Genomic DNA, 20,210 nt, shown 5'->3' on the forward strand with positions numbered 1-20,210 from the left:
GTTCTCTTCGTTCATCACCCTCATACACTCCTCATCGAACCAGTCGTTCCTTCGTGTTCGTTCCACATAAGATGATGTCTTGATGGTATCCCAACCATCCCAACAGTCTGCCGGCAGCGCTGCCTTGAGCGATTGGGCGTATTCTGCTTCGACCTCAGTGTGCTTCTGTCGTGCGATATGTAACCGTGGCGGTCGTCGGTTTCGTATGTTGTTCACTACGGAAAGTTTTGGGCGCATCTTAACCATCACCAGATAGTGGTCTGACTCGATGTTGACGCCTCGACAGGATCTGACGTCGATGATGTCCGAGAATTGTCGGCTGTCTATCAACACTTTTCGATCTGTGTTGCGTTTTGTACGGTGATCTCCAGGTGCACTTGCTGGAAAAAAGTACTACGTACGGCCATTCGTTTGAAGGCGACGAAATCTGATGGTCGCCTCCAGGCTGATTTCGGTGGTCAACTGGAGCGCGCTGAACCTTCCAATTGTCGGTTTGAATTCTTCCTCCTGCCTGGCCGACCTGAGCGCTGGAATCATCAACAACTTTCTTGATATCATGTTTTGGGTATCAATCGTATTCACGCTCCGGCTGCTTGTAGAATTAGTCTTTGTCGTCACCGATATTTCCAAGGTGAGGGCTGTGCACGTTGCCGATGCAGATGTTGAAGGGTCGGCCCTTAATTCTCAACCGGCACATTCGTGGATCGATTGGCCACCACCCGATCAACCGCTTTTGCATCTATTCCATCACTATAAAAGCATTAAACATTGTTCTTCATTGTTCATTGTTCTTCATTGTTCAGCCATGTGATCAAACACGTGACAAGTTTCATATGTCAAACTCTGCGCAGCGTAACCACGCATCAATCAAACATATTGCTGCGTTTTTTCATCACGTACGATTGTTTTTTTAACACATACTAACCAATTGTCCCCATACAATTCAAAACACTATCACTACTTTTTATTCTCTTTATTTTAGTGGCTTCAAATGAGCATCAATGTTAGGTAAATCATTTTATTTCAGCGTATATTTATGAAAATTCTATTTTCTGAATCATGGTTCCATCGATCACTTTTACATGAAGTGGGTTCCAGAATGTTGACCTTCACTGGATATCTACATCTCAGCGCCAAACGACATATAGGTACAGTGGTAGTTCATACTGGGGGAGAAATGATGCTCAACATAGCAGACCATGACGAGAAACAAAAAAAAACATCAACACGCCTCTCGCGATTTAATGCTATGCATGTTGGTGTAGATCACGGCGATCCCCACTTAGCTCGCGGTTTATTTTTATTCTCATTCCGCGAACCGACCGGGACAGATCGTGACCGAAATTATCAGCCCTAGGGGCAAATATTTTTTCGAAATTTTCATTTGAATTCTATCCGGAAGTTTCAATTCGAAGGCTCCTTTCGAGTTAAGGGGGTGATCTTATCAGTGAAAATGGGTATCGAACAGCTCGGGTACAGTGTGTTCTTTATAGTTCTGACCAGTTCGATCGCTGCCATCGCCCGCCGTTTGAATGACAAATTGTCCAAAGATGGCCTAGTGAAGGAGCTGATCTTCGAGGCTATAGCTGCGGCGGAACTTTGCGGCTGCTGCTTCGAGCTGATCATCGGTAGGAATTGGTTCGCTTGTTAAATGAACTAACTAACCCCCGGAGGTCCTAATCAAGTGAAAATTGGATCATTCCAGTGGCTGACAACTTTGGAGTGGCAACCTATGCAGTGTTCCTGTTCACGCTGACGATCTGGTGGGGCATGCAATGGGGTAATGCAACTGCCTGTCCCTACACTTACATGGAACAGATCGTGCAAGGTGAGTTCGATTTTGGCAGTTGCATAATGCCAATTGAGCATTCAGACGTACAAATCAGCTTAAACAATGTGTTGTATAAATAAGGCAACAACACTACAGTACATTCTTGGTTAGCATCGTTATGGTTAAATTTAAATCAAATGACATCGCTTCTTAGAGAGTGAGAAAGAGCGAAAGTGTAGGAAAATAAGGTGACAACAAAGAATCTTGAATCGTTCGCGAATTGTTTGCTCTGTAGCTATGTTCAATTTAGAAATGGCAAACATATTAAGCCGGAAGTATGCGGCGCTTACATTGGGAGACGTATCAAACAAAACTTGGCACTATTTCAAGATCGTATTGTTGGTTAATAACGCGTGAAGGGGAAAATGGTCAACTTTTGAGATTATGCCTGCATTTGTAAAGCTGAAATACGTGTTGTCGACGAAAAGGTATATTTAATTTCAAAGAATTTAATAATTCGTTTAAACTTTGTCAGCCTGACGTCCATTTCGTTTTTGTTGTCACTGGTCGGCTCTAAGTACGTTATCGCAACATTCCGCTGCCGTTGGATCGTTTTTTTGAGAAGCTGCAATCAATACCTTCAACTGATTTATCATGCAACTTTTCAACTTCAACGGCTTCTTAAAAATTATGTCCAATGGTAATCAAAGGGCTTCTGCATCAAAAGTTTTAAGGTTGATGGGACTACACATTGACGTAGTTAGAAAAATTATCAGCATAGACGGTATTTTTTATGACTCACAAACAAGCGTTTTACACCTTAGTGACAGAATGGAGTAATTTGCAACAAACATTTTTAAGATGAAAAATTTAGTGAACACCTACGAAAATTTACAGTTTTCAACAAATTTGTGATTCCAGAAGGAGCGTAAGGCATTAAAAACACAAAGTGCAGTTTTTTTTTTTTTTTAAATATGTCTTTATTTGTATCAAATCATGATTACACTTATATTACATTATTGCATTAAACTAGGTGTTCAGCTCAATAATGAACTGTTCATAGCCCTATAAGTAACTAGATTATAAAAATTTATTTATAAGATTTAAATTTGCTGAGCGCAATCAAGTTTTTAATGTAGGAGAACATCCTGTAATAGCAAAAATATTTTATACTTAAAACTAAACACTATCTTAAAATTAAACTAAACATAAAGAGAACGAATCTCTGTGATGGAAGACTGCATCGATTTGCCTCTGAAGTTGGAGATAATTTTGTTGGCCATCTCTCCGATCGATTAAATGCCCGCAATCCGATGAAGATCTTCGGTGCTGTGCCAAGGTGGAAGCCGCAAAATCATTTTCAGAACTTTGTTCTGAATCCTCTGGATGGCTTTCTTCCTCGTCGCGCAGCAGCTAGACCAAATCGGAACTGCATACATGATCGCTGGTCGGAAAACTTGTTTGTAGATGAGCATCTTATTTCGCAGACACAACCGGGATTTCCTGTTGATGAGAGAATAAAGAGATTTAGTGTATTTATTACATTTAGATTGAATATCTTCAATGTGATTTTTAAAAGTAAGATTCCGATCAAGTGTAAGTCCCAAGTACTTCACGTGATCGGACCATTCTAATGAAACCCCATTAAAAGTTATGGAATGATTTTCATTAGGTTTTAAAAAATTTGCTCTTGGCTTATGGGGAAATAAAATAAGTTGAGTTTTGGAAGCGTTAGGAGAAATTTTCCACATTTTCAAGTAATTCAAAAAGGAATTTAAATTTTGTTGCAATCTACTGCGTACCACCCGTAAATTTCGACCTTTTGCTGAAAGCAAAGTATCATCAGCAAATAATCTTCTACCTTTTCCTTCTGGTACATCAGGAAGATCAGAAGTAAAAATATTGTATAAAATTGGCCCAAGTATACTGCCTTGAGGGACACCAGCTCTAATGGGTGTCCTTTCAGAGCATGAATTTTGATAGCTTACTTGTAAGGTTCGGCTAGTCAAATAATTTTGAATAATTTTGGTGAGATATACAGGAAAATCAAATCGAGCTAATTTAGCTACTAAACCTTTGTGCCAAACACTGTCAAAAGCTTTTTCAATATCGAGAAGAGCAACACCAGTTGAATAACCCTCAGATTTGCTAGCGTTAATCATATTAGTTACACTCAAAAGTTGATGTGTAGTAGAATGTCCATGACGAAAACCAAATTGTTCATCAGGGAAAATAGAATTCTGATTAATGTGAATCATCATTCTATTCAAAATAACTCTCTCAAATAGTTTACTTAAAGATGGAAGCAAACTAATTGGTCGATAACTTGAAGGCTCTGAAGCACTTTTTCCAGGTTTCAAAATTGGAGTTACTTTGGCATTTTTCCATTTATTGGGAAAATAAGCCAAGTGAAAACATTTGTTGAAAATTTTAACTAAAAAATTTAAAGTGCTTTCAGGCAACTTTTTAAGAAGAATATAGAAAATCCCATCTTCCCCTGGAGCTTTCATATTTTTAAATTTTTTGAAAATCAATTTAAGTTCATCAATATTTGTCTCACAAGAACTTTCAAACACATTTTGCTTAGAAAGAATATCATCAAATTCTAGGGAAATTTGAGCATCAATTGGACTTACAACGTTTAAATTAAAATCATGAGCAGACTCAAATTGTTGGGCTAATTTTTGAGCTTTTTCTGAATTAGTTAAAAGAAGTTTATCCCCATCTTTCAAAGTAGGAATTGGCTTCTGGGGCTTTTTCAAAATTTTAGTTAATTTCCAAAATGGCTTTGAGTAGGGTTTTATGTCCCCTACTGCTTTAGCAAAATTTTCATTACGAATGAAATTTAAACGACGTTTGATCTCTTTTTGAAGGTCGCAATAAATTAATTTCAAATAAGGATCTCTAGTACGTTGATATTGGCGTCGACGAATGTTTTTCAGTCGTATCAAAAACTGAAGATCATCATCAATTAAAGGTTGATTGAATTTATGTTTAACTTTAGGTATTGAAGCGGCTTTAGCATTGACTATTGCAGTTGTCAAATTTTCTACAGCCAAATCAATATCTTCTATTGAATTCAGTGGAACGTTTACATCTAAATTACGTTCAATAAAATTCATATATCGCTCCCAGTTAGCCTTTTGAAAGTTAAAAGTTGATTTTAAAGGGTTTTCAATGGGACTTTGGGATAAAGAAAATGTTACTGGAAGGTGGTCTGAATCGAGGTCCGCATGAGTAACTAATTGACTACAATGCTCGCCTAAATCCGTTAGAACCAAATCAATTCTGGAGGGATTTCTAATTGAAGAAAAACAAGTATGCCCATTAGGATATTCAACAGTATAATAACCTGCAGAGCAGTCATTAAACAAAATATTCCCATTTGAATTTGATGAAATATTATTCCAAGATCGGTGTTTTGCATTAAAGTCACCAATAATAAAAAATTTAGATTTATTTCTGGTGAGTTTTTGTAAATCTCCCTTCAAAAAATTTGTCTGTTCACCGCTACATTGAAAAGGCAAATATGCGGCAACAATTATAATTTTCCCCATAGAAGTTTCTAATTCAATTCCAATTGTTTCTAAGACTTTTGTATTGAAAGAAGGAAGAAGTCTAAATTTGAGACGACTATTGATGACAATAGCTACACCCCCACCTTGTCGATCAAGTCGATCATTTCGTAAAATTTTAAAGAAAGCATTGCTTTTCAAGTTATTGTCTGGCTTTAAAAAAGTTTCAGTGATGGCAGCAATATGTATGTTTTGAGTTTTCAAAAATAAAAAGAACTCGTCTTGGTTAGCCAGCAAAGATCTAGCGTTCCAATTCATAATATTTAAACATCTATTTGGATCCATGAGGGAATCGTAAAGTCATAATAATTTTGTTAGCATAATTAAAAGAAGTTTGGAAAGCTTCAAACATTGAATTTGCTTTCAACATAAGTTGCATCATTTCCATTAAATTTTGATGCAAAAATTTTAATTTTTCCTCAGTAATCTCACCCAAATCAACAAAATTGTTAGAAGCAGAAGAGGAAGGAGAAGAAAAAGTATTTGAATTTCGGGGATTTTCCCAAGCCTTCGCATGAACGTTGAGACTTGGTTTTTTCCCATTTTTATTAGTTAAACCTGAAGAGGGCAACCCATTTTCAACCACCTCTGAGAACGATAAACAACGAGTCTGGGGCGCAGAATCAGCCCAGGTAACATTAAAATCACTTCGGGTATTACCCAGCCGTGATTCCAATGTAGACCGAGGCTGAATGCGAACAGGCAGGTTGTTTGCCGGCCCGACGTGTGAAGATGAAAAAGAGGAAGGAGGAGAAGAAACTTTTCTGGAAACTTTGGGATTTTTCCTAGAAGCAATAATTTTTGCCCTGATGGGACAGTCTAGCGAATTCGAGGAATGATTACCTGCGCAATTTGCACACTTAAAAAATTCTGTTTTTGGCTTATCACCACCAAAAAGGCATTTAGACTTTTCATGATCGAATGAGCCGCAAAACATGCATCTGGCATTCATTCTACAATTTTTAGTGCCATGACAAAAAGCTTGACAACGACGACATTGCGTAATATTTTGAAGAAAATTGGTAGAAGATTTACGAAAAGGTTCGAATTTGACTCGACAATGAAACATAAGACGAGCCTTTTCAAGAATTTGCAAATTATTAACCTGATCCTTTTTAAAATGGATCAAATAAAGTTCAGGAGCAAAACCAACACTACTGATATTATTCGTGTTGGTTCTTTTCCTCATTTGAATTACTTGAATTGGAGAAAAACCTAACAAAGAATTTAATTCAGCTGTGATCTCATCCGGTGTCTGATCGCCAGTGAGACCACGAAGTACAACTTTAAATGGACGATCACTTCTAGTGTCGTACGTAAAAAATTGGTGTTTTTTATTATTCAAATAATTTAAAACCTTTTGAAAATCATTAAAAGATTCCGCCAATATACGAGCAGTTCCCCTTCGACCGATCTGAAAAGAAATCTTCACATCCTTGACGGAAGTGACGATTTCTTTTCGAAAGGCATTGAAGTCAGGAATCGTGACCGTTATTGGTGGAATCTTTTCGTTTTTAAGAGTATAAGAAGAAGAAGAAGGTTTCTTAGTACTCTTATCAGAATTAAATATGAATATTTCCTCATCACCGATGTTATGAAGGACATCGAATGAATTGGAAATTTCAACTTTTTTGGCAGATGACCCTGGATTAGGTTCAGCAATCCGTTTTCTTCCGGCCCTTGAGCCGGCCGAAGACTTCCCCATGCTGGAAAGAAAAGAGAAAATATGAATAAAAGAAAATGAAAATAATTTTAGCACTGAAAAGTGCTGATTGAAATACAGGTAAGGAAAAAATAAATAATGTAAAATGTTCCTGCAGGTACACAGCAACGATACGATGCTCCGGCGTACGTGTTGACGGCTCAACGGTACAGATGGAAGTGAACACAAAGTGCAGTAGATTTTGGTTTTGTTCGAACTTAATTTTACATTTTATCTGGCACGAATTTTTTTTATTACATTAAAGTTTTTTACGCGGTTTGATTTTGCTCAGTTTTTTTAACACGGTTTTTTGCCACGGCTTCTACACGGCTCACGGGAATCAGCGTTAACGACGGCTTTCATATCGAGTAAAAAAAACCGAAGTGTTCTGAGTTGATATAAGAACAAACATGAGGGTGCTGCATAAATTTAGGGGTGAAAATTACTCTAAAAAATGCTAACTATGTAACTGTTAATCATAAATAAAAATGTTTGGGTGGACGAAAATTTAATATTAATAAACGTGTGAAGAGAAAAAAATTCCAGCGTGTGGAAACGAGATTTACAAATTTCTTTGATAGTTTTACTCTAGTTGATGAATAAAAAAATAATATGCATGAATAAAAAAAATAATAAGTATTTTTGAACTGTTAGATTATTTATTTTTAAGTTCTTTTATGTTTGTAGTTTTTCGTATTAAATCTTAACTTTCTTGAATTCGTTCTTAAATTTTTACAATGTTAAGCTAAATTTCTATGATAGAGTCTTAAGTTACATATGTAGAGAAATTCTTTTCATCGTGATTAAAATCTTTGAATTCGCTCAAGAGTCTGGTATATTTAGTTTCTTAGTAAATTAAATCATATCAACCATCGATGAAAATAAAACAAAATTCCAAAAGCGAAAACAGGAGATCAAAATTTTGTGGTTCAAATCTGATTTCTTACAAACTCGATACAAATTAAAGATTTCAATTTAATAAAAACTGCAATATTCATAATGTTAAACAATTCACCGAGAAAATATGATATTTCCTGCAGATTTTTTTCGAGAAGTTTTCATGTTTCTCTGTCTATTGGTTTGGGGCTTGAAAAAGCATGTGAGGTTTTTCACTCCACAGTATTCTGTATGTAGGTATTTAGAAATTCACCGTGGGTGTACGGATTCACCGCAGGTTTATCAAAGTATGTGTTCACATGCATTTTCTAATATTATAATATTCATTCTAATATACAATGCTGTATACAATATACCCGATACCATGGTTTCGTATGAACTGTTATGGTCTGAATGTATGACGTGTCAATGAAAGCGTGTTTCTATGGATTAACAATTCAATCAGATACACAACTAGTTTAAAATGTAAAACAAGCTAAATGTGTTACATTTACTACAGGTATTCCGGCTTCCGTGTATATACCTGGCCAGTTGGCAGATGATTACCTATCGGCAGATTTTGGGACTTGAACCCAAAATCTTTTGCCGATACTGGAATCCATACGCAATCAGTTAGTTGGTTGTACATATTCTGCACATCATATTCTTAACACAGTGAAGACATGTTTTCAATTCACTTAGAAGGCTTCCAATTTTCACAGGTATCATTTCCATTATCCTTGTTTTTATCTTTTCTTCACCTTTTTCCCGACCTAATATTTACGCTATTTTTTCACAGCCCACCAAATAACATACTAATACGAAAATGTTCTTTTCTTTGATCCATTTTTATCACTTGTTCGTTAAAAAAATGGTACTTAATGGTACCGAACGTGGTACTAAATGTTACTCCAGAAGCCTAATTGAAATCAGAAGACGTAGAGACAAACTTTACAAACAATTTTTAAGAACAAAATGTTCAAGAAGTTGGCATAAGTACAAAGTTGTGAGAAACGAATATTCGCGAAAAATAAAAAAAGCTTTAAACCAATCTATCCAAGATGAGCTGGAGAGAAACAAATCTAATGGGAAACAATTGTGGAAAACAATAAAAAGGTTGATGAAGTCAAATAGTACCAGGACAGATTCGGTCTCATTCAACGGAGTTGAAGTCAAAGACGAAAAAGAAATAGCTGAGAAGTTCAATGACTTCTTTATTGATAGCGTCATGGAAATTCATAACAGCATCCCGGCAAGCTCTAATGGCTACGTGGATCAGAGTATGTACAACAGTGGAGAATTTCACACATTCGAAACAATAAGTAGTCAAGATTTTGACGAAATAGTAAACGATTTGAAACCCACAGCTGGTATCGAAAATGTCTCCCTAAAAATTTTTAAGGATTCGTTGCTGGTATTAGCCAACCCGTTGAGAAATGTTATAGACACGAGTCTACAGTTAGGAATAATACCTAATACATGGAAGTGTTCTACTGTAGTTCCCATTGAAAAACAGAAAAATGCACAAGAGGCGACGTTTTATCGTCCTATAAACATGTTAGAAATTCAAGAAAAGGTTCTAGAATTAGCAGTAAAACAGCAAATCTTACGCTTTATTGAGCGTGAAGACATATTGATTGCTGAACAGTCTGGATTCAGAAAGCAGCATTCGACTGAATCTGCAGTTAACTTAATACTTCGAAATTGGAAGATTAGTATTGAAAACGGAAACTACATAGTGGCTGTGTTTCTAGACTTCAAGAGAGCATTCCAAACTATTGATCGGCTACTGCTGTTAGAAGTGTTGGTAAAAATTGGCATCAATGGTACGGTTCTTAGCTGGTTCAAAAATTATTTGAAGAATAGAATGCAACGAACAAAATATGGTTTATCTTACTCGCGATACAGAGAAAATAATCTAGAAGTTCCCCAAGGAAGTGTGTTGGGTCCCTTGTTATTTATATTATAGATCAATGACATGAAAATGTGCTTAAATCACGGCCGTCTCAAGCTATTTGCAGATGATTCCGTCTCCTATTGGAGTGGAAATGACCTAGAACTCGTTGTACAAAAAGCAAATGCTGATTTGAAAAATATTGCAGATTTTTTGAAACACAGAAAACTATGTCTAAATCTTGATATGACCAACTGGATGATTATTGGAAATCGCAAAATAGGAGTAAGCCCTAAGTTATTAATCGATTGTTGTGAGATCGAAAGGGTTCGTCAAGTCAAATTCCTAGAATTTTATAGCTCACATAGACTACACAATCAAAAAGATTGCCGTGAAATATGGTGTACTTTGTAGATTAAGTAGATATATGACTTTCTGGTCGAAAATAATCTACGTTAAATCTGTTATTATGCCACACTTCGACTATTGCGCTACACTTTTACTGCATGCATCTGATACACAAACAAAGCGCCTACAAAGAATTCAAAATAAGATCATGCGGGTAGTGATACGATGTAATCGATACACACCAAGTTCATTGATGCTCGACATCATACTGCAATGGTTGTCAGCGAAACAGAGAATTGCGTATAACAGGTTGATTTTTATATATAAAATGAAGAACGGAATTTTACCGGCTTACTTAATGGACGGTCTGCAGTACGGCAACGATGTACATAGCTACAATACGAGAAGAGTCCATGATTTCAGATTACCGAATACGAGAAAGGAAATGACAAACGATTTTCTACAACGGTCTAAAAATGTTTAACAGCCTGCCGCAGAATATCAAAGACAGTTCAAACATAAAAACTTTCAAGAAACTGGCAATACAACACGTTTAACAGACAATTTGAAATATTGACTAATCCTAAAAAGGATCATATGCTTGTGATGAAGATCTGGCGAAATACCATATATAAAATTGTACGGTGATGGACATACGCGGGAGTTAGACAAACAAGTCGTACAGAATTAGATAAAATAATGCAAACAAAATTATCCATAGGATAAACTGTCCCTCCCACTTCTAAAGAAGCGTATGGGGTGGAGGAAGGACCCAATTGAGCCTGTGGAACCATCACAAAAAAAACTTTTTTCCCTCACTCGCACATTTTATATTATCAAACCCTGTCTTCTTTATTTCATCGCAAATTTGAATTCTCACTTCCCACGAATATCGGAATCGCATTTCGCATTCGCATTCGCGAACGGTCGCCTAAAACTTCGGTTGGCGCTACGCAACAACTTTCCGTTTTATGAAATTACAGTCGGTCGGAATTGCAACATCTTCTCTTTCGAGATTGTGGTACACTTCCTTACTTATAATTCCAATAGAAGCTAAGTCCCCCATTTCGTTGCCTCAGATTATAAAATCTCTTGAAATGGAAAACCAGCCCCCACAGAATGTTGAAGGTGCCTGGCCGAACCCTGCTGACTGAGTGAACTCCCCACGAATATCGGAATGCTCCTTTTCCAAATCCTTAATAACTAAAAACTTATAGGTGCTGTAATAGGTGCTTTTCATTTACTTTAGCCCAATTGATTTTTCAGGTGAAAATCCCTAAAAACCCCAAGAGCTTTATAATCTAGATAAAAATATCAAGTTGACTATTTCGTCGAGGAATTCAATTCACATGAGATCGCGATTTATAATTTTGATTGTTAATTCCATTTCAAAATTTCGAATATAGGATTTTTAGGACTTTGATCATGGAATCGAAAAATATTTGCTGATAAAGAATCATGTTATCTTCACGTAAAAATCTGCAGGGATTCATTTTTTTCTCGGTGTTTGTAGTGTTACCATTGTTAACAGTTTTGTAGTGTTAATATTATTATTATTACAGTTTTGTAGAATTCAAATTTGAAATTTAAATCTTAATTTTGGATCGAATTTGCATGATTCAGATTATAACCGCAAAATTTTGTTCTCTTACTTTTACTTTTGAAATTTTTAATTATTTTAATCTATGGTTGAAATCTTCGAATCTGCTTGAGAATATACTAAATAAAGCTTATTCAGAATTGATGGCCTTCTTTAAAAAAAACCATATTCAATGCTCAAATGAAATAAGCTAAACCTACCAGAGCAAATTTATAGATTTTAACCATCGTAGAAAGAAACTTCCTGTTTTTGTTACTTGAATCTTCATTATACAAATTTAGCTTACCATTTTAAAGATTTTAGGGCGTAACTTGACGAAATGGGCTCTAGCAGCTCTATCGGTCGACTGCTGGATCTTCTATCGATACACTCGATCGATGTATATCTCGCATGATAATGTGATGACTACTGATCTCTCTGTGCTTCTCTATCACCCACCTATCGACTCGGGATTTTAGTCGAGCGCGCATATGGTCGATTGCTTCGAGAATTGCTTTGCAGATCAGTAACACACGGACTGTAAAACTAACAGGTGGTGGAATAAGCTAACGCGCCGATGTACTGAAGCAAAAATTGCTGGTTCTAATCTGGATCCGATGTATCTTTTTCGAAAAATGCATGACATTTACGGCTTTTGTTCTTTCTTTCTCTGATACCTAATGTTTCTTTAATACTTCCTATCAGCTTTGAAAATGTGATAATTTTCAGGTACGAAGATTTTTTTTTTAAATTAAAAATACGTTAATTTATACATGTTTTGATATTACAGTTGGTTTTCCTGATTACATTATATTTTAAGCTATATGAACTCGATGGATTTTGTGAATATGCACAAGAGCCTTGAGTACGAGCTACCTATTTTTAGCTTTCCTATAAATATTTTTTGATCTTTCCTGATTTACTTCTTTTGTTTATTTGAATTACGTGATCTGCTTCTTGCATTACGTGATGGCCAAGGTCTCCGCATAATCTCCACACAGGGTAAATCATCAGGTGTTGGAACAACAACCTGCTTTGCTCCTCTCACTTCATTTTCCGATGAGTCTTCTGCCAGGCTAGCACGCAAAGATTTCCTTTCCCGTTTTTTCCCCTTATCAATCCGCTGGCAATGTTTATACTCTCTTTCGCTATCAATAGAGTTTGGTATCGCAATTAGCTCTGGTGTTTTATCGTAGGAATCCACACTTGCCGAGTTACTGTTGTTTTCATGACCGCGGTTGAGATCCGTAGTAGATTTCGTTCGGCTATTTGCCGAGTGAAGAACTACGGCATCACATGACGGCTTAGCTGAAATATTGAAACTTCCCGTGACCACACAAGCAAAAGTTGTCATAGCGTTCCTATTGGCCGATAATCTTTCACCGACATTGCTACTCCTCGAGCAGTTGACCTTGATGTGGTCTGATTAACCACACACGAAGCACTTGTTCCGAATTCCCTCATAAAAAATTCTAGCTTTGATGTGCTGTATGGGTGTCATTGCTGGAATTTCAGACGTTACCTCTATTTAGACTCCCCTCACCCCACTTCGAATAGGGAAACCTGATTCGATTGGATATCTTTCTCGGACCAACTGTTGAATTTTTCCATATTTGCACATAACCGTTGTTATTTGGCAATCTTCAACTTCCGGGGGCAATCCAAATATTCGGACATATTTGACCATTCCATTTACTTGAAACACACTCACGTTGATTCTTGTTCCATCGGCATAAAGAAATGAAGTTTGGGAACCTAGCTGAGCTAGAGCACTGTTCATAAATGTATCCTGTTGAAAACGCACAAAAATACTGTACTCTTCACGATACATCGCACTCAAACTTTCACAATTCCATCCTTGTTTTTTAAAGAACGAAAACCTAAACAAGTACTCAGGATGGTTTCTAATTTTCTTTTTTTTTCATATTCGAAAAATAATACAAGGCTACAAAAAAAAAAGGGTTGCTAGCGATTTTTCGTTTTGAAATTCCAACGTTTTTCCCAGTTTTCTCCCGTTTTTTCCCGGTTAAAAATGATTATTTTCTTGGTATTTATTATACTCGTTTTTTAATTTAAAATCAAGGTGCCCGATCAGAAGAGCATATCAAAATCGTTACTCAAACCTATCTCAGCGAGATATTTATATCTGATTCAGTTATAGTTTTGAAATGAGATTTGTTGTTTATGTTTTTTCTAAAACAGAATTATATCTACTTTTGATAAAACAATTTTTTCAAACGCATTTTTGGAAGCTTTAAGTTGAAATTAATCGATTACCTATATGAATGAAAATTATAATTTTTGAGGCATCGTTTCATTTATATTTTCAAGGCTTAAATATTTATATTCAATCAAGTACTATAATCAACCTGTTTACTTTTATTTAGAAGTATGAGTCGAAAGAAAAAGACTGGGGGCTGTTGTTTTTCTCTGTTTTGATCTGCCTGCTATAAAAGCGGCTATTGGATTTTCGAAACGTTGGTTTCAGTAGGTACATCTAGTATTTCTTCTCAAATCCTGATAATCCTATTCCAATTCATTCTATTTTCAATGCATCAGGAAAACTTTCAATGTATTCCATTCATCTGAACGACACTCGAAGTCGACTGCCTTCCCGTCCGCACGCATCCCTTTTAAAATTCCAATAGTCCGATTCAAATTCTTCAAGAAAACGTATAGAAATTCCCATTGTCCAGTTTCAATCCACACAAACGACTGCCTGTTTCCCGTGCGCACGATTCCCTTTGAGAATTCCAACTGTCCGATCCCGATCGGGCCGATCCATCAAAATTCCAATTCATCAGGTACACTTATGTGAATTCCCATTGGCCAATTCTATGGAACGCAAACGGCTGCCTGTCTTTGCGCGCCGTCCCTATAAACAAGCAGCCAGGATCGAGCTATGCAGAATCAGTACGAAAATAAACAACTAACTTCTATGAAGCTCAGGTAGAGTAGTAAGCAAGGACGCAAAACTGGTAGGATGGGATGGGATTGGAAAAGTGATGAGCTGGATTCTCATCTTTTATCGCCATCTTTTTTTGCATACAAATCCAATAAGATTTTTAGTTTATATATCCTATCTGGATGAGTTATAATTTTGTTTAAATTATAACAACGGTTGATATGATTTAGTTATGGTTGCATAGACTTTTTGATATAATTTGAGATATTTTAACATCCTACGAGTACTAAATTATAACTCATCCAGATAGGAAAAAATTTAATATCAAAATATCTCATATTGATATAATTTAGTTTTTCTCTTCTGATCGGGTGAATAATAAAATCCAATGTAAAGCCCTAAAATGTCTAACATTTTTTCCTTAAAACTTGTTAACCGGTATGAAATCATGACAAATACTTCGACCTTTTTCAGTACGTTTTTTCGCATTTAATTGATAGGTTTTCATAATTTTTAAGAACAAATAAAAAAAAAAATGGCAGTTCAGCTGTTTCGATCTTCAAATTTTCACTGTTTTGAGATTCTTTTGAGCGGTTATGAATGAATGTTTTTACAGAGCTGTGAAAAAAATGTTAACTTTATATAGAAATATGTAGAAAATATATCGAAATATAATATTAAATCATCTTGTCAACTTGAATGAGAATTTTCTTAAAAAACTTAAAATCATCAGATTGCAGAGAAATATTAAGTTATTTTCTTAGTGCAGTTAATTTTTTTTTACAAATCCAAAGACATGGAAAAGAAAAAAAAACTTTCTTCATACAAAACAATAAATGATTTCAGTAGTGCCCTACCCAAGTAACATTTAAAGTTTTATAGCACGCTACTAGATATAGTTTTATTTTATGAGGAGCTTGAGGAGTCTAATAAAACTACTGGTGTTACTTGGGTAGTCATCTGAACTTAATATTCGTTAAATATTGAAAATTCCTAATAAGACAGGGCTGAACTAGCGATCTTAGATTTCGACAGGATTTTTAAAATAAGACATATATTCCAGCTAAGGAAACTTTAAGCAAAAGTTCAACGTTGGAAGAATAAAAATCAAAACAAATGCGATGTAAGGCTTCGCTCCTAAGGCCAATTTAAACGAAAGACAGAACAACAAGATAAATAATAAAACAACAACATTGAAAAAACATCTTTAAAAGTCTAACGCTACCAAAATATTTGGTTTCTGCATGAAATAATTTAATGGTAGGGGAGATGAGGGCATAACGAGCACCCAGGGCATAATGACCACTCCTTTTTTCTACACAAGTACGTACTTTCTTAAACAAATTTTCATAAGGACTTGTTTCGTACTACCCATAGTATTAATTTTTCACCAAAAAAGAAATATCCTTTTCAGCTTTACAGAAATATTTAATAATAACCAGCTACACTGCCGGCCATAAGTTTGGGATCACCCACTAAAAACATGCAAATTTTGATCGTTCATATCTCAGCCGCCTTAGGACATATTGAAAATCTTCTGATCTCATTTGAAAGATAATGAGCAATAGTTATCTCGGAGGTATTTTGCCCAAATATAATGTTTTAGTTTTGAGCTTAAAACTTAACCTAAAGTTATAACATTTTCAAAAAATCGAACTCAATATTCAAAGCCGATCATCTCGGGATAGGTTGGACCAAATCTCAAAATTTGAGTGGCATTAGAATCCCTATTCTTTACTTTTCAAAATACAATCAAAAAATTCTGTGAAAAAATTCAAAAACGTATTTTTAATTAATAAAATAGACACTTGAGTTATCGTCCAAAAGTTTGGGATCACCCCTTTGTATGGTGAGTTTGGGATCATTCTTATAAAAACATGCAAATTTATTTTATTCATATCTTTATCATCTAACATTGTATTGCAGATCTGAAGGGTTCATTTGGAAGCTAAGGAATTGTTGTTTTTTAATAAATTCATTCAAAAATAATATTTTGAAGTGATAACCATAAAAAAAATCACCTGAAATTAACTGTTTTTTTGAAAGTTCCCAGATTTTTTTTATAGTTCTCACCTTAAAATATAATTTTTGAATGAATTTATTAAAAACCAACAATTCCTAAGCTTCCAAATGAACACTTCAGATCTGCAATACGATGTGAGATGAGAAAGATATGAATAAAATAAATTTGCATGTTTTTATAAGAATGATCCCAAACTCACCATACAAAGAGGTGATCGGAAACTTTTGGACGATAACTCAAGTGTCTGTTTTATTAATTAAAAATACATTCTTGAATTTTTTCTCAAATTTTTTTGATTTTGTTTTGAGAAGTAAAGAACAGGAATTCTAATGCCACTCAAATTTTGAGATTTGGTCCAACCTATCCCGAGATGATCGGCTTTGAATATTGAGTTCGATTTTTTGAAAATGTTATAACTTTAGGTTAAGTTTTAAGTTCAAAACTAAAACATTATATTTGGGCCAAATACCTCCGAGATAGCTATTGCTCATTATCTTTCAAATGAGATCAGAAGATTTTCAATATGTCCTAAGACGGCTGAGATATGAACGATCAAAATTAGCATGTTTTTTAATGGGTGATCCCAAACTTTTGGCCGGCAGTGTAGGTTCTCAAGTGACGAAAATATTATAATTTTTAAGCACCACCAAATAAGCTTTTATGACCTTTAAATCATCTTGATCTGAAATGTACGCACGGCAACATGATTTACACATTGATTCTCAATTTTCACCATTATAAAATTTTTGATTTTTCACTTTAATCAATTTTAAAACGCTTTTTTACTTTAATTTGTTCACTAGAGGCGAACAGAGCACTATCAATGAAGGCATAATGAGCATTTTCTGCCGGGGAATCTAGCAGCGAATTCAACTCGATGAAGTCAAGTATATATCTTTCTAAGCATAAGTCAGATCGTTTTGCAGTCTTCAACGAGATTGTTGAATGAATGAATATCTTTAATTTTTGAAACTCAAAGACTTTCGCTGCTTTTTCTCAATCGGGGAGCAACTGAACGATAGTGACCTGGACCTTGGAAACGTCATGTTTTCTAAAATCAGAGTGTGATAGTTGATTTATCTTTTACAGAAAATTTGAACAAAAATTCAACATTATTCTCAAAAATTTACAAAAATGTCCAGTGCACATTTTATCAAATGAGCATGACCTAACGCACGTCATTATAGCATCTAAACTAACAGTTTCCATCAATACCTTTCAGGTGAAGTCAGCTTCCGGGAGGCTGCCCTAAAGATTTGGGCCCAACTGATGGGTGGATGCTGCGTCTACCGGTACGTTCAGCTGTACTGGTGGCTCGAAATGGCCCAAACTCACGAAGGTCGCGCTTTTGAGGAGTGCGCCGCTGATCTTAAGGTGCGTTTAATACTAAACGCTTGAAAGCATTTAGTTCAGACAGGTTTAAAAAAAACATTTTTTTCGTTACAGGTCAATCTTTACGTGGGAGCGGTCATCGAGGGCTTTGCTACTCTGTGTTGCCGCTTGGCCTCCAAGGTGATTTCCGAAAAAGATGCCAAATTTGGAGCATTCATTGATTCTTTCATCGGAACGAGCCTGGTCGTTGCTGGTAAGCTTAGGTTAGCGACATTTAATAACCATCGTAATAACCATCTAAATTCTTTGACAGCTTTCAACTATTCCGGTGGATATTTCAACCCGGTTCTGGCTACCTCCCTGAAGTGGGGCTGTGCCGGCAATTCGGCCATCGAACACATCGTGGTATACTGGATCGGATCCTGCGTGGGTGCAGTTCTGTCCGTACCGCTGTTCAAGATGACCAGCTTCCGCAATATGTTCCTGGCCGACAAGGTCAAGGCGGAATAGAAGCGAAGTCACCGTTTTTACAATCCAACTCAAAAAAAGTCGAACATATTCTAGTCAAAGATATTCTGCACCAAAGGAAACAGAATGTAAATTCGAATCGATAATGTTATTTCATCTATCCCTGCACCTCAAAGATGCATTTCCATCCCTAGTTTTTAAATCTTTTATCCGTACTGACGACGAATTTCGAATAAAGACGTTATTTAATGTGTTGCAGTTTGTTTTTTTTTCACAAATTTTTTTAAATTATTTTTAAATTAAAACTTCATCGTATTGTTTCTCATTAGAAGCTTTCGTTATTCTCGACTTGTGTCAGGTCCGTGCAAAGAACCCTTCCATGCAAGGAGGGGAAGGGGGGGGGGGCAAGGGGGAGAGGTTCTTTTCGAAATTCAACTTTAGTTAAAAATAACAATACCAAAGATACACGATAAATATGGACATGGATTTTTGTGATGATCTAATGATTGTGACAAAACTCCAACAATTATAATTTTTATTGATAAAATGAAACAAAATTTCCAAAAACAAATCACATGAAAGTTTTAAATCAAAGATATTTTCGGTAAGTCAATGATACATTTTTCAAAATTGAAAAACGCCAGATCAGATAAAAAATCGACCGTGATCAATTGTTGGGAAACTTATAATAATTGTTATTTATAATTAATCTTAAATTATAGTTCTTCCCTACATTTTTTTCCATTGAAAGGTTCTTTAAAAAATTCGGCTGTAGTGTTTCGAATTTGAAAAAAAAATATTCGCGATTTGATGTGAATTTTTTGATAAAAAAATAAAGGTTTATGTTTCTAGAACACAAAAATTCAAAATTGAAAAACATAGACATACCTATCAAAAATTTTCTAAATTCAGTAGATAAATTAAAAATTAAAAAAAAAACTGTAAATTAAAAAACGGTAAATATATTTGAAAATTGAAACAAAATATGAAGATGAGAAAGATAAGTTTTTTAAACAAATAAGAAGTGTTTTTTCAACAAACACATCTTACCATTATAAAAACTTATTTATAAAATTTAATGTATACCTCAAGGAAACATCATTTTTATGCTTATGTTTTAATGATTGATTTGGTAGATTTTAGCGACCTGAACTCAAATCTTTTGTCAAATTTGGACTATCACATTAAGTTTTGGTGATATGGAGTTTTGTAATGTGCCAGTTTTAAATGAAATCAATCCATTGATAACTGATTAACTATCAAACCTACATTTAAGAAAAAATCTGATTCTTATTTTGTTTGAAGTATAACATTCAATCAAGCAATGATATTTTAATGATGATGACGCATGATATTAAAAAGTTAAATTCAACAGTTTTTAAAAATTTGGAAGGATATTTTTACAAGTATTTATGATATTTCTGCAAAAAATTGAAAAAAACTTCATTTAACAAATTTGTTGAAACCTGCCAAACGATTAGATTTATGCTTAAAAAATATCTTAAATTCAATTAGATTTGAAACTTCTTCGAAAATTCGTTAAATGAGTTAAAGTAAATGTAGTCTATTGGCTACAACACAGCAACCAGCGAGACCGACCGAGGCAACGAAGAGTATAAATAAGCATCCCGTTTCCCAATTAGCTCAGTCTATTCTCATCGTTCAAATAAATAGTTACTTGTTAAGTAAACCGCTCGTCTGTTTTTATTGTTGATACATAGCAGTAAACAAATAGAA

The 20,210-nt window shown here is 35.1% G+C and overlaps 1 protein-coding gene across 1 annotated transcript; it reads left to right on the forward strand.

The window, feature by feature from the left end:
* The first annotated feature begins 1,319 nt into the window (after positions 1-1,319).
* LOC129748161 (aquaporin-11) lies at positions 1,320-18,728 on the forward strand. Its single transcript, XM_055742678.1, has 5 exons — positions 1,320-1,628; positions 1,706-1,828; positions 17,896-18,047; positions 18,120-18,258; positions 18,319-18,728. The coding sequence occupies exons 1-5, from the start codon at positions 1,454-1,456 to the stop codon at positions 18,513-18,515; spliced, it is 786 nt and encodes a 261-aa protein (XP_055598653.1). The 5' UTR covers positions 1,320-1,453; the 3' UTR covers positions 18,516-18,728.
* Positions 18,729-20,210: the final 1,482 nt, after the last annotated feature.

The sequence above is a fragment of the Uranotaenia lowii genome, chromosome 2 (genome assembly GCF_029784155.1).
Source record: "Uranotaenia lowii strain MFRU-FL chromosome 2, ASM2978415v1, whole genome shotgun sequence".
In the NCBI taxonomy this organism is placed as follows: Eukaryota; Metazoa; Arthropoda; class Insecta; order Diptera; family Culicidae; genus Uranotaenia; species Uranotaenia lowii.

Bases quoted from the DNA above. Each gene is read 5' to 3' on its own strand.
- LOC129748161 (XM_055742678.1), top strand. From the start codon at position 1,454: ATGGGTATCGAACAGCTCGGGTACAGTGTGTTCTTTATAGTTCTGACC. The intron at 1,829-17,895 runs GTGAGTTCGATT...AATACCTTTCAG, and splicing joins CATGGAACAGATCGTGCAAG to GTGAAGTCAGCTTCCGGGAG. The intron at 18,259-18,318 runs GTAAGCTTAGGT...ATTCTTTGACAG, and splicing joins AACGAGCCTGGTCGTTGCTG to CTTTCAACTATTCCGGTGGA.